The sequence below is a fragment of the Propithecus coquereli genome, unplaced genomic scaffold (genome assembly GCF_000956105.1).
Source record: "Propithecus coquereli isolate 6110/MARCELLA unplaced genomic scaffold, Pcoq_1.0 Scaffold45, whole genome shotgun sequence".
Lineage (NCBI taxonomy): Eukaryota > Metazoa > Chordata > Mammalia > Primates > Indriidae > Propithecus > Propithecus coquereli.
This window is the reverse complement of record NW_012150285.1, coordinates 3,988,065-4,001,376: the sequence shown is the minus strand read 5'-3', so window position 1 is coordinate 4,001,376 and position 13,312 is coordinate 3,988,065. Positions and strand designations below refer to the sequence as shown.

Sequence of the window (13,312 nt, the reverse complement as noted above, 5' to 3'; positions counted from 1 at the left end):
TATTTCAAGAGAAAATCACACATTGGTTTACTTGTTGTTTTGCAGACTTTTTATGGTTGGTTTCCTGTCATTTATTCCTTTACATTTTCAATATGTATGGTCAACATTATGAATATTTGAGAAGGTGTAAGAAAAAGTATTAGTAATTGTCTTTAACATTAATGGAAACTTAACTGTCTTATGAAGTGTGTAGAAATAGAAAGGAAGAAAACATGATGTTCTTATATTCATGTTCAGATTATGGTAGAACATGGCACATGGCATACTACTATAATTTTTTGCTAGAAACATGGTGAAGTATAGCCTTTGAAAATGTTGGAAAGCCAATAATTTATCACTTTGAAGAACATGAAGTGGTTGGTAACTTTTGATATGAATTGTTTTAATTTTGAACATTTCATTGCTGCTGGTAAATTTGATAGGCTCTTTGTATACATGGTAAATCCCATAAGGTAGAAATATTGGCTTAAAAAAATATTTTAAGGACAATCCTTAGTCTCTATGAAGACATAGTAAGGCAGCCTCAGTTACTTTCCATGAACCCTTGGAAAAGTCTTGAAGAGGGGTTATGATAGTATTACTGTGAGTTACTACCCCTGCCATCCCCCATTCTACTTTGCTGATTAGTCACATTTTATAGTTATAATGGGAAGTGATAGACTAGAAGAAGAATTTGAAGGGGAAGAACAGACTGAGGATGATAGGGAACATATAGAACCTCAAGATCAGAAAAAACGTCATAGAATGAATATCAGATAATTCCTCTTAAATGCCTATTCTTAAAAGAAACATTGATTGATATAATAATGTTCCCTAACTTCAGGAGGAAGATTATTTCAATTCATTTCAATTTAATTTAGCTCTAATGGGGAAACATTGACTGAATGTCCATGCTGTGCAAGGCACTGTGCTAGATATTATGGGGTGTAAAGGTTAACAAATATATGGTCATTAACTTCAATGCATTAACAATCTAATAAGGCATATAAGACATGTACAAAAATAAGTAGAGTATAATGTAGAAGTTGCAATTCAATAAAAAGTTACCAAGAAGCTATATCAAAAAGGAGGAGAAGTTATTTTTGGCTGGATTGAGAATTATGTAGCATTTAATTTAAGAAAGGTGGTTGGGTTGGATTTTAACAGGGGACTATAAGGAAAAGGTGTTCCAGGTGGACAGATCTTTGCTTTGAGGCAAAGATGAGAGTGTTTAAAATATATACAGTGTGCTCGGAGAAAGGCCAGTAATTCATTTTAGTTTGGATTCTAGACTAAGGACCAAAGGGAAATATGACATGAAATAGATTGTTTCAGCTTTATAGGTTTTATAGAATTGCCCGTAACAGCTTTAGGTTAAGTTTTGCTAAATATAATAAAAATTCAAACTATTAAGCACATGGCACAATATTATTCATCAACCTTCATTTTGGGTTACTTCTTAGATCCTAATAGAATTTCTGAAATACTTTGGAAAAGTCTCCCAAACCTTCACAGAGTGGATGGGAGCGAAGTAAGGAGACCCCACCTGAGCAGATACATGGTATTGCTTATAATAAAGTACATTTTTTTGCGCTTTATAGCATTGAGCAATTTATTTGGCTAAGGGAATGAGTTAGTGTCAGATAGTTAAACAATAGATTTTAATAATTTATTGTTTCACATAGTATGCGTTGTTAGCTTTTCTTAAATGTTCTACAGTATTGAAATTCACACCTTTTAGAAATGAAAATGTAAACTAATTCTTGATGTTTAAGAGTTACACATCCAACCTACTTCTTTCTAAATCCCTTTGTTAGGACTTTTTTCTCCCCAATACTACTTAGGTTTGTTATAAAGCACAAAAACATACAAAAAAGGAAGAATATTGATACATGTCCATGTCTTCTTCATCAATTAGATGATTAACTGTTAGATTTACTCATTCATTTATTCACAAAACTCATTCATTCAACACATTTTTTTGTCACCTTCATATACCAGACATTCTTTTGGGTATTGGGTTTTATTGACAAATAAGACAGATAAGATCCATTCTCTTGTGGTGCTTACTTTATAATAGGAGAAACAGGAAATAAACAGATAAAAATAAATGAACAAGATAATTGTAGAGAGTAATACATGATGATAAACTCTCTATCTGACAGAGAGTCACAGGGAAGGATAATTTAAATTGAGTGGTCAAGGAGGGTATTATGTATCAAGAAAAGGGATTGTCTAATTATGAAATAAAAAGCTTTTAGAATATTTTGTTTTTTTCCAATTTTTATCAGAATAAACTTCTACAAATGACAATTTATATTATCATTAAAAGCTCTAGAAGAACTTTTAATTTCTTCAGTTAATTGTTGTATAAGGGGCATATTGCTAGTGACCCAAATTATAGTTATAAGGTAGATTTATAGAGGAAACATTATAATCTAAGAAGCAGTACAGGGTACATTAATTCCCTAGAGAGGTACACTTAGACTGCACATAGCTGAATTCACCACGGAAAGTGCTCCTGAGAGGAACCCCCACCTTACATTCCACTTTACGAAATTAGGGGAATTGGGAGCGGATAGAGACCACCTAATCGACCTTGTAACAGTGAGAGCTTCCTGGCTGGGGTGATAGTCTTGTTAGGAAAAGGGAGGAGGCAGAGGGTACTTTGCATGCCGACACAGCTGGTGTCACTTTTCTCTCTTCTGTTCACCCTTTGGTCTTGGAGACTTAAGTATTTAATAAGTCTCTTCATTAGCTCCAGCTGACACCTCAGTACGTTTCCACAGTACCACCTGGTCAAAGGATATCAGTAAGGTCACCAGCTGGGTTAGGTGAGGATACAGAATCAATGTCCTAATAAATTCACATATGAACTCTTCTTCCTGGCCAGCGTCAGAAGACTTTTTTGAAGATGTGTGTTCAATATCTGCAGTAGGAAAGAGAAAGTCATTCATCACCTCCCTTTACACCTGACTCCTAACATTTCCCAGGGTCAGACACGCTCACACCTAATAAGCAGATCTGTTACTCCTCCATGGAGACGAGGCACATTATCCTTTTTATGGAATGATAAGTTCAGTAGGGACCCGCATTTTGCCATCATGATGCAAAAACGATGTCCGTCTTTTAAATGAGCAATACGTTGTGTCTACCCTGCACTGAAGTCAGACCAAGGGGTGAAAAAAAGAAGAGGAATATAGTGTTCCTCTTGAAATGATCTGTTCCTCCACTCCCTAACTCCTGGATGCTTTGGAGTTCAACCCTGGAGAGGAGCCCTCGCAGGATATGGCAGCCTGCAACTTGTAAACAGGTAGGGAAAGGTGGCCCCGTAAGTGCTGTGGAGTTGTTTCCAAAGGGGCTGGCTTCAATGGCAAGAAGAATAAGCTTGCTGGACAACAGTGGCTTCTCTGTCTTTTAAATAAATTCCTTATTGGGTATTTTATTCCTTCATGGCAGGATGGATTTGAATAGGAACCCAAGGCTACAGTAGAGATGACGGCCACACATTCTTTTTTTTTTTTTCTTTTTTTTTTGAGACAGGGTCTGGCTCTGTTGCCCGGGCTAGAGTGCCGTGGTGTCAGCCTAGCTCACAGAAACCTCAAACTCCTGGGCTCAAGCAATCCTCCTGCCTCAGCCTCCCGGGTAGCTGGGACTACAGGCATGCCCCACCATGCCCGGCTAATTTTTTCTATATATATATTTTTAGTTGTCCAGATAATTTCTTTCTATCTTTAGTAGAGACAGGGTCTCGCTCTTGCTCAGGCTGGTTTCGAACTCCTGAGCTCAAACAATCCGCCCGCCTCGGCCTCCCAGAGTGCTAAGATTACAGGCTGAGCCACCGCGCCCGGCCAAGGCCACACATTGTTGAGTGGTCTCTTCATGTCAGATGTTTTCCTTTAGATTCAGTTCCTCCTTATGAGCACATACACATGAAAAATAAGGATTGAGTTCAGGACTAAAGTAGTAATACCTATTTCCCAGGGCAGGGGCTGCCTCAGAAAAGTATGTGTATTTAATATTTCTGTTCTAGAGGGCCCAGTCGCCTGACCATGTAACTAGGCTATTAGCAATGGCTTATGAATCTTTGTAAAAGTATAATTCAGTCAGTCTGAGAAGATGGTGTTCTGTGGTCTCGAAGAATGCCTGGCAGTCCCTGACCAAAGGGCATGTGTCACTCAGCAGCAGGAAGAAATCATTGAGTCCAAAGAGCTAGGATCTGACAAGTAACCTGAAGCATTGTTGCAAAAAGCTGTAGTCAGAAAAAGATTGCTTATAGGTACCTGTCATTCTATGAATCCTAAGGATCTGGCAGATCTAAAATTAAGACTTGACTTTATGGTGCCTGGACCTCTTCCAAGTCTTCTTAATACCGTCCCCATCATCACCAGGAGAACTCGTAGCACTCACTATATAGTCATTATAATGACTACGATTTATTGCAGAAAAGGGATACAGAGCAAAATCGGCAAAAGGAAGATGTGTCTGGGAAAAAATCCGGAAGAAACAAGGTGTAAGTTTCCATGAGTCCTTTCCCAGTGAAGGCACACTGGATGCTCTTAATTCCTCCAGCAAGGAATTGTGAAAACATGTGTGAAATGTCACTAGAGACTTGGTGTTCAGGACTTTTATTGGGGGCTGGTCATGTAGTACCTTCTGCCTACTGTGTAACAAAATTCCAGACTCCCAGAAGAAAATCAGATGTTCCGCATAAATCATGTTATTTGTACAGTTGACACACAGTGAGCCACTCTTAATAGTTTTGGGAATGGTGGGAACCCTTGCAAAATCAAAGTTTCCAGATGCCATCCAAGACCCAACCTTGTAGTCAGGTCTTCCTAAGGATATAGCCTGAGGATGGGAGAGCCAGGCTATCTGTTCATTGTTGCCAGCTGTAACTAATTCAGAAAGTCAGACACAATAATCAATGGCAGTGAGACATTCCAGAGAGGGAATTGACAGTCTGATCTGTTAGGAGTGGGCAGAGTGACCATAGTCTGTGCGATGTACCCTCTTCCAACTCGCAGCTTTCATCAGGGTCACAAGTTAGGAATGTGGTCAGTTTCTGTGTCAGAAACAATCTGTGGGTGGCTGGATTTCAGATGGCCCCATCAGAGAGCAAGCCCTTTTCTGTGGACATGTGAATGTGACAGTTCAGCCTACATTTATAATGTTTTTAAAGTTTAGACCCTAAGGAGGGGTGTCCTAGATCTGGAACAGTCCCAGAGTCTGAGTCCTGTTCATCATGCTTTCCGTTTGTCCAGCACAAACTGTGCTCAGGCAGAAACAGCTTATAGCAAACAAAGTCAAGTTTCAGCTTAGAGTGTAGTCCAGACAATTAGGATCTGTGAATTAGGGCTCCAAAAAAGCCAGTGAGTTTTTTTTTGTTTTTTTTTTTTTTAAGATAAATAGCAAACCTGAGATGCTACGGGGACAAATAACCATGTTCTAAGTATAAGTGACAAGGCTTTCCTAAGCCTTTTTTGTCTTGTCAATCTTAGAATTCAAATGGACTCACTCAAAAATATGCACATCAGGCCAGAAAATCATCATCCTCTAAAGGTCAAATATCTGATTTTACAAGAGCTCATTAAGAACTAAACATTTACTTTTTAAAACCCCAAAAGTGTATATCTCCATCTAGATATTGCCTCTCTTCTCCCTGTTTCCAGAGGCTCCAATAGGTAAAAATCATCATAAAACCTGTCAGTTATAGAGACTTTTTCTAGGGTGAAGATTCAAAGAATTCAAATTCCAAGCTACCTTTAGTGGCAAAAAGCAAGGAAGTTGCATCCCATTAACACTTTTTGTTTTTTTGGCAGCTTTCCCTGATCAGGATGATCTCTGTATCATTCACTAAATTAAAACATAAGATTTTACATCACTTTTTAATCATATATCCAGATGTAATAGCCATTAAAATACAGAGCCATTAAAAATATATATATTTTTTCTGTTTGCAAATTTATTCTAGCAGTACATTTAGCATTTACAGGGTTTGCATTCCTGCTGCAGGGAGATCACAGCTGGAATGTGAGGGAAAGGCGATGCCTCCACAGTGGCAGGATCTAGACTGAAGAAAAGGCTGGATGCCTGCTCACCCTCATCCTGCTCCCCACTGCCCCACCACCATTTTTCCCCTCTGGTTTATTTAAAGCCTTGCTCCATCCCTGGCAACTGATTTAACCTTTTTGACTCTTACCTATTAGAAAGAGTAACTGTAAACTAATTTTTATTGCCTTTACCCCCTCTGAAGCTAACCTTTGGGAATTTTTAGGTCTTTTCTCCTCCCACCTGCAGGATAGAACAAAAACCAAAGACATCACCCAGGCTGCATCTTTCTCCCTCACTTTACCTGGCACCACCAAAAGCAGCCAGGGAATCCAGCGAGCCAGTTTTCCTGGAGTTGGATGTATCATTTTCAAATTCCACAAGAAACGTTTACCTCTCCAACAGGCAGCAGTTCAGCTGCTGTTTTATACCATAGATGACTTCATAGCCACCCTTTGATTATTCCTTTTCCCAAACAATGCTTTGTTCGTGTTTTAGTGAGTCAGGGTCATGCTAGTGAATCTCATTTCGGACACCAATTGTGTTGAGGGTCCCCAAGATCATCTCCAGGTTCACTGACTTGCTGGGAGGACTCAGGACTCACAGGACTTAGCACACAGTTGTCATCGTGGCTATGATTTATTACAGCAAAAGGATATGAAGCAAAGCCAGCAAAGGGAATTGGTGCATGGGGTGAAGTCTGGAAGAAACCAAGTTCAAGTGTCCAAGAGTCCTGTCCCAGCGGAGTCAGGACATTCTTAATTGCTTCAGCAATGAATTGTGACAACACCTGTGAAATGTTGTCTAGCGGGGACGCTTAGAGGTTCGGTGCCCAGGAGTTTTACTGTGGGTTGGTCATATATTAATATATATATCCTCTGCCTACCATGTACCAAAATCTATACTCTAGGAAGGAAAACAGGTGTTCAGCATAAAACATATTGTTTGAACAGTTTGGGCACAGTGAGCCTCTTATTTGTTCTGGGAAGAGTGGGAATCCTGGCAAGTTCCCAGTGCCAGCCAATGGCCAGCCCTGCAAGTGGGCCTTTCTAAGGGTAGCAGTCTCAGCCGTGCCATGTTACCACCCTTGTGTACACCCTGTAAGATGCACGATGTGGTAGGTTTAGGAATGTTTAGGGTCTTCCCCTCTGGGATGCCGAAGGGGACAGGACTCTAGCCTGAGCCTTTGTCTCAGTTTGTCTTATCTGTATAACTCTGTTAAGATCATTCCAAATTTTGTACCAGCCCCATAGTTTTCCCCCCTTCTGTTCCTAGAGAGGCCAACCGTGGAGCATTTCATCCATGTGATTTTCTTAAGTCCCCTTCAGGATTTGGTATGAGGCCGTTAACTTTCAGTCGTATTTATGCCAATTTTTGTAGGCTCTTTGTCTTTTCCTTAAGTAAATAGAGTGCTGCAGCTACCTACTTATAACATTACTCCAAATTTTTCTTTTGTAGCAAAACTACTGCTCAGGATTCCCAAGAAATCTTCCAGTTTTTGAGCTGTGGACTACATGGCTGTCTCACTTACTCTGTTATGGTGTCCCATACTCTGTGGCTACCTGGTCTCTAGTCATTCTAGTTTGTCCTCTCTTGGGCATTTATGACTATATAAAATATGGACACTGAGTCCATCAATACATGAGTGGATTAATAAAATGTGGTATATGTATACCATGGAGTACTATTCAGCTTTAAGAGACAATGGTGATATAGCACCTCTTGTATACTCCTGGATAGAGCTGGAACGCATTCTACTAAGTGAGGTATCCCAAGAATGGAAAGACAAGCACCACATGTACTCACCATCAAATTGGTATTAACTGATCAACACATAAATGCACATATAAGAATAACATCTATTGGATGTTGGGCAGGGGGGAGGGGGGAGAAGGGAGGAGGGGACGGGTATTTGCATACACAAAGAGTGCAATGCGCACCACCTGAGGAATGGACATATTTGAAACTCGGACTTGGGGGGGAGGAGGGGCAAGGGCAACATACATAACCTAAACATCTGTACCCCCATAATATGCTGAAATAAAAAAAAAATATGGACACTGAGATATCGGCCGTTTCAACTCAGTGGTTTGTCTGGTATAAGGTTTCCAGTGGAGTTACTTCCCACCTCAGTGGTAGCCCAAAATTTCTGTTTTCAAAAGCTATATAAGATCCAGATGAGTCCCATACTACTAGCTACACATAACAAGGTTTATTGAAAAAAAAAAAAAACCCTGGAAGCAGAGTAGCAACAGAGAACATTTCAATATTGCAGATAACAGTGAAAGACGTTGAGAGTCTTTGCTAATCGACCAAGTAGGGAAGGAAATTCAGGAGAAAACACGTTCATCGTCCTCAGTAACCAGTAGTTTGTGTTTTCTAGTGTTAGACTAGTTTTTCTTTTGTCACATATAATTTCCTTATAATTTAAGTTCCATTTCTAATTATTTCAGTGATAACATGGTGGTGGAGCTAGATGTAGCTGGTCAATGTTGCCAGCGTAAGAATTATTTACACGTTTACAAACTGTTCCTAAGTAATCCATCAGCGTTATTTTCTCTAGGTAAAATAATGACAAGTATTTTAACCTTTTATTTTTCCAGGTTCTTTATCATCTTGGATTATTGCTGAGCCTTTTTAAATTTTTTGAGTATCTTTTTAGTTGAGCCTAAAACTAGTCATTGTGAACATTTTGATTAATGTTAAATATAATTTTTAAAAATTATTAAAATATTTTTAACTTTTGACTTTTACAGTACCTATATTGAAAATTTTCTATAAGGTTAATTTTTAGAATCATTATAGATTGTACTATATTTTACATTTTGAATCCTAGAATTTTTGTTTTACTTGTATGTAGGAATGCATTCCACATCTTGTGTTATAACAGATAAGAATATCAAATTCATTCATCTCTATATTTGCAATGATAATTAAAAGTTCAGTGTGACATCAAAACTTGCGAGTTTTTTTTTCCTAAGCGGGGAGGGTATGGGCTGGGGATTGTGTTGAGAGTTTAGAAAATGGATAGAATTAAGGAAAGTTCCTGAAGAAGAAGTTATTGGAAAGAAAAAGAAAACAGGACAGTCAGGGCGGTTATCCAGTGGCAGTTTTCCCTTTTGAGTGGATAACGTATTGTATTAAGAGGGATTACGAGGTGTCTACAATTACATGCATAACAGACTGTGCCCTTATATGCCTATGTGCTTGGTGAGAAAAGGACGCTACACTCAGATCTTCAGAGTTAACAAATGCTTTTGCAAGCAGGAGGAGATTTACTCTTTATACCACTTCAGCGATGTTGAAGACTGTCACGTAGAATGATGTCAACATGCTTATAGCAAAGCTGTTAAAATACATGCTCATAATTATACTATTATATTGGATTATTTTAATATGGAGTAATGACTAGAAAAACTCTTAATCTAAAGCAAACAGTGTGTGAAACAAACTTATTAAGATTTATACACTATTTTTAGATTGCTTTTGAAAATTGGGAGGGTGTGAATCACTTGTTTTATTACTGTTTTCTGTGTGAGTATAGGCTACCTTCCATACCTTTATTTTCCTCCATCCTTCATCCTCCTTATGTTACTCCTTGTTTTTCCTCTTCCTCTTCTTCCCCTCTTCCTCCTCCTCTTCACCATCTAGACAATCAGTGGGGCTTTGAAAGAATGCCCGTCTCCACTTATTAGAGATACCCCTTTGGCTGACAGGAGCTTGAATACCGTACTGCTTGCTTACCTTTCTTGTGTTTTTCATTCCTGACCCCCGTGGCATAAGTATCGTGGTTAGTATGTAGTGGCCCCTATGGTTGCAGGAGTTAATGGAAGTGAGGAATGCCTTGGTGTGGAAACACAGTTATCAATGAACTTTATATTAGTATTTAAGGCACTGATTTTGGATTGCCACACATTTTCTCTATTGTTACAGTAAGATCATTTGCCTATGCAGAATCAAGTGATTAATGGTGTCCCCTAATAACCACTTCAAAACTTTAAAAATATTTTGCTTTCTACTTATAGCTATGTGGTAATATTAGTGGCAGGAGTGATGGTTTGTGTATAACTGTAGGTGTGCTTATAAATAAACATCAATTCATATCATGTATTTGAACTATTTTTCTGCTTTAGTGGCCTAATGACAACAGCTCCCTATTGTATTTCAAGAATGGTCTCCAGAAGAGAGTTAGACTTGGATAGGTGGCAGTATTTATATTTAAAAATTTTGCTTCTGTGATATCAAAATTCAAATTATTTTAGACACTTTGCAAAAAACCTCAGGCAAATTTTGATAACTGGAGTAATAGCTGTTCAAAATGAAAACCATCAAACTAGGTTGCATTTCATAGGACTGGGAAAGCTTTGTTAAATGTTTATATATAGATGTAATTTGAGCATTTAAATTATCATCTAAACTAGAATGTTGGGACAATAAGCATAAATGGAGAGCATGTGGGCAAAACATGACTTCTGGTCACCCTAGTTCTGGAACCTGCAAAGCTGATCGTCTGGCAACTGGTGGAGAATAAGCATCTCTTACCTTGAAGAAAACAAACTCAGAGCTTGGGAATTGACTCTGGTGAAAGATGATGATCTTTTATTGTCAAAGCTGCTGTGGAGAGATTTTTATTTTCATTCTGAAATGATATTGTGGAAAAATAATTTTGGAATAAATGTGACTAAAGGGAAATCTCTAAACCATCCTGTACTCTACTTTGGCTAACCAAATTTTTCTTGTTCTGTGGCCTGTTATGACTTTAAATAACTATTTTGTTGGAGTTTTGTAAATCAGTTACACATTACTTCTATGTGTCTATTTTAAATCATAGAAGATATGTTGCTATCTCCAACTTGTTACCTAGCATCCATTTCATGTATTACCAGAAATTAATGAATACTTATAATTGATTACTTAATATTCTTATAGAATATTAAAATGATTCTTCAGTTGCAAATAAAATGTTCTTCATATAATCTAACACCAGATGTTTTGTAATTCTAAAGCTCAGAGAAGAAAAGATCTAGCTCTGCTATTTCAGATCTTTCACAGATCCTTAAGACTCAAGATGAATCAACTTTTTTAGAGAATTCAGATGAAGTTTTGGTTGCTGAAGAACTATCCCAAAAATCTTCATCAGAGATCTATGGACAATCATTTACAACAGTATCATCAAGCAAAGAAATTCAAGATTCACTGTTTGTTGGAACACTGGCTCAAGAGAATGAAATAATGACATCATCACTGACTTCACTTCCTGTTCTTACTGAAAGAAAAAAGGTATGATATAGTATAATGACTTGAAAGCTATTTGTTTTGAATTACTAGACTCCTTCAATATCCTAAATAAATGCTAATTAAAAACTCATCAATACTTTGTTATTTTAAAATAATAAAAAATTTACCTTTTAATAAAACCTGCTTATATTTAGGATTCTGAAAGTAATATTTGGAAATCTAAGTAATATTTTTAACTTATAAAAAATTCTAATTGGTATTGACCAAAAAGTTGTGGTTTAGGTTATAGTTTTAATGATAAATAAAAAGGTATATATTCCTGAGACAAAGGAAATTTTCTTAGTTTGCAGAAATGTCTACTAAACATTTACAAAAAAGATTTTTACATAATAAGGTGATTGTAAAATCATAGTCATTTTGAAATAATTTTATATACCTTTAAATAAGACCTAGAAAATTATCATAATTACTTTTCTTCAAAAAGTATTTAATTGGGAGATTCTTAGGGAAAAAATGCTGGGAAAAAGAGAAAAGACAAAAAGGCTGTACCTATTTGACATACCCACAATATATTTTTATTTTAGAAGTTATTAAAGTCTTCCTGTAAAAATAATTTTGTGAGCCATTTGAGTTTATCAAAAAGATTGAGGCAGACTAAAATATAAATCTAAATAAGAATCTTAATAATTATTAACATGATTTATTTAGAACTATTTATGAGGGAGAATCACAATATTGCTTGAGTATGCCCTACACTATTTGGTGTTCCCAAACACTTCTCAGATCCATTAATTGTTATGACTTTTTTGTTTGATATTAGTACATCCAGGAAATAATGAAAAACAAAATGTTTCTTGCAATGACATTGTAGATGATGGTAAAAAGCTAGTACTCTCTCTCAAAGAAGGTAATTAAACAGAGGTTTGATATATGTATAATTTTTAATGACTTATTATAATTTTGTTATTAAGTCTGATGTTTCAGAAGAGAAATTACAAAAGGAAACTAAAGAACAAACTTACCAAGCTGCAGGAGAATTTCAAGGTAAAAAGATTTTCTATTTTGGAAGGTGATGATGTAAATGATTGTGTGTTCCCATGGTAAATTTAAATAAATGAAGGGAGAACATTATTAAATATACAAACAACTTGTTAGTTATCAAATAGTATATAAATATACTGATGATTATATAAAAATTAACTTGGTAAGTTATCATTATATTACTCAGAGAGTCTATTTCAACTAAAATCTGTGTAAAAGGGAAGTGATACCTTTGTTTCAACCAAATAATAGTATTTGGCATTATGAATTCTTAACATAATATTATACTGTAAATTAATATGGGCATATCAGGAAAAAAAGATGACTTCTGGTATGAATAACTAATATTTTTGCTAGGTCATTTAGGTGTTTGGCATATAATATGATTAAAAGCAAACATATGTTTGTTCTTCCTTTCCTACATATATAACTTTAGTACCCTACTCATATTTTACTTTTAAAATTAAATATGGTATAGCGTGCGGGAGCATCACTCTTCTTGTGCTTTGGAATGAGATTGCCTCTACCGTTCCACCTATGATTTGTTATCTGAGATAAATATTCCTTATTATTTGAGGATGTTTTCTTTTAGTCAGAGTATAGTATGAATTTTAACAAAGGATTGAGTTGAATGTAATCTATCAACTTAAAATTTTTTGAATTGTGGTAAAATATACATAACATTTGTCATTTTAACCATCTTTAAGTATACAATTCAGTGGCATTAATTACATTCATAGTGTCGTGCAACCATTGATTTAATATTTTTTTTGGAATATGTGCATTAACTTACTTCCCAAAGTGAAAAATATGTAAAAGGTATACTTAGAGCATTTTCATTCCTGCTATTTTCCTTCCCTTTGCATTCCTTCAGTTCTCCCCTTCCCTGTTGTAGATGATGAAGTGTATTGTTTTCTGTTTTTTTTATGTTTCCTTTCATGAAGGTAATTGTATTTTTTACTTTTCTTGATTTTTTCTTCTATTCCCTTCATTTTATTAAAAA

The 13,312-nt window shown here is 36.4% G+C and overlaps 1 protein-coding gene across 1 annotated transcript in view; it reads left to right on the top strand.

Moving 5' to 3' along the window:
- Positions 1-12,341, top strand: part of CCDC7 (coiled-coil domain containing 7) — a 135,611-nt gene extending 123,270 nt beyond the window's left edge. The window contains 2 exon segments of the mRNA XM_012654840.1: positions 11,083-11,310; positions 12,240-12,341. Coding sequence (XP_012510294.1) covers positions 11,083-11,310; positions 12,240-12,341 — 330 coding nt within the window.
- Positions 12,342-13,312: the final 971 nt, after the last annotated feature.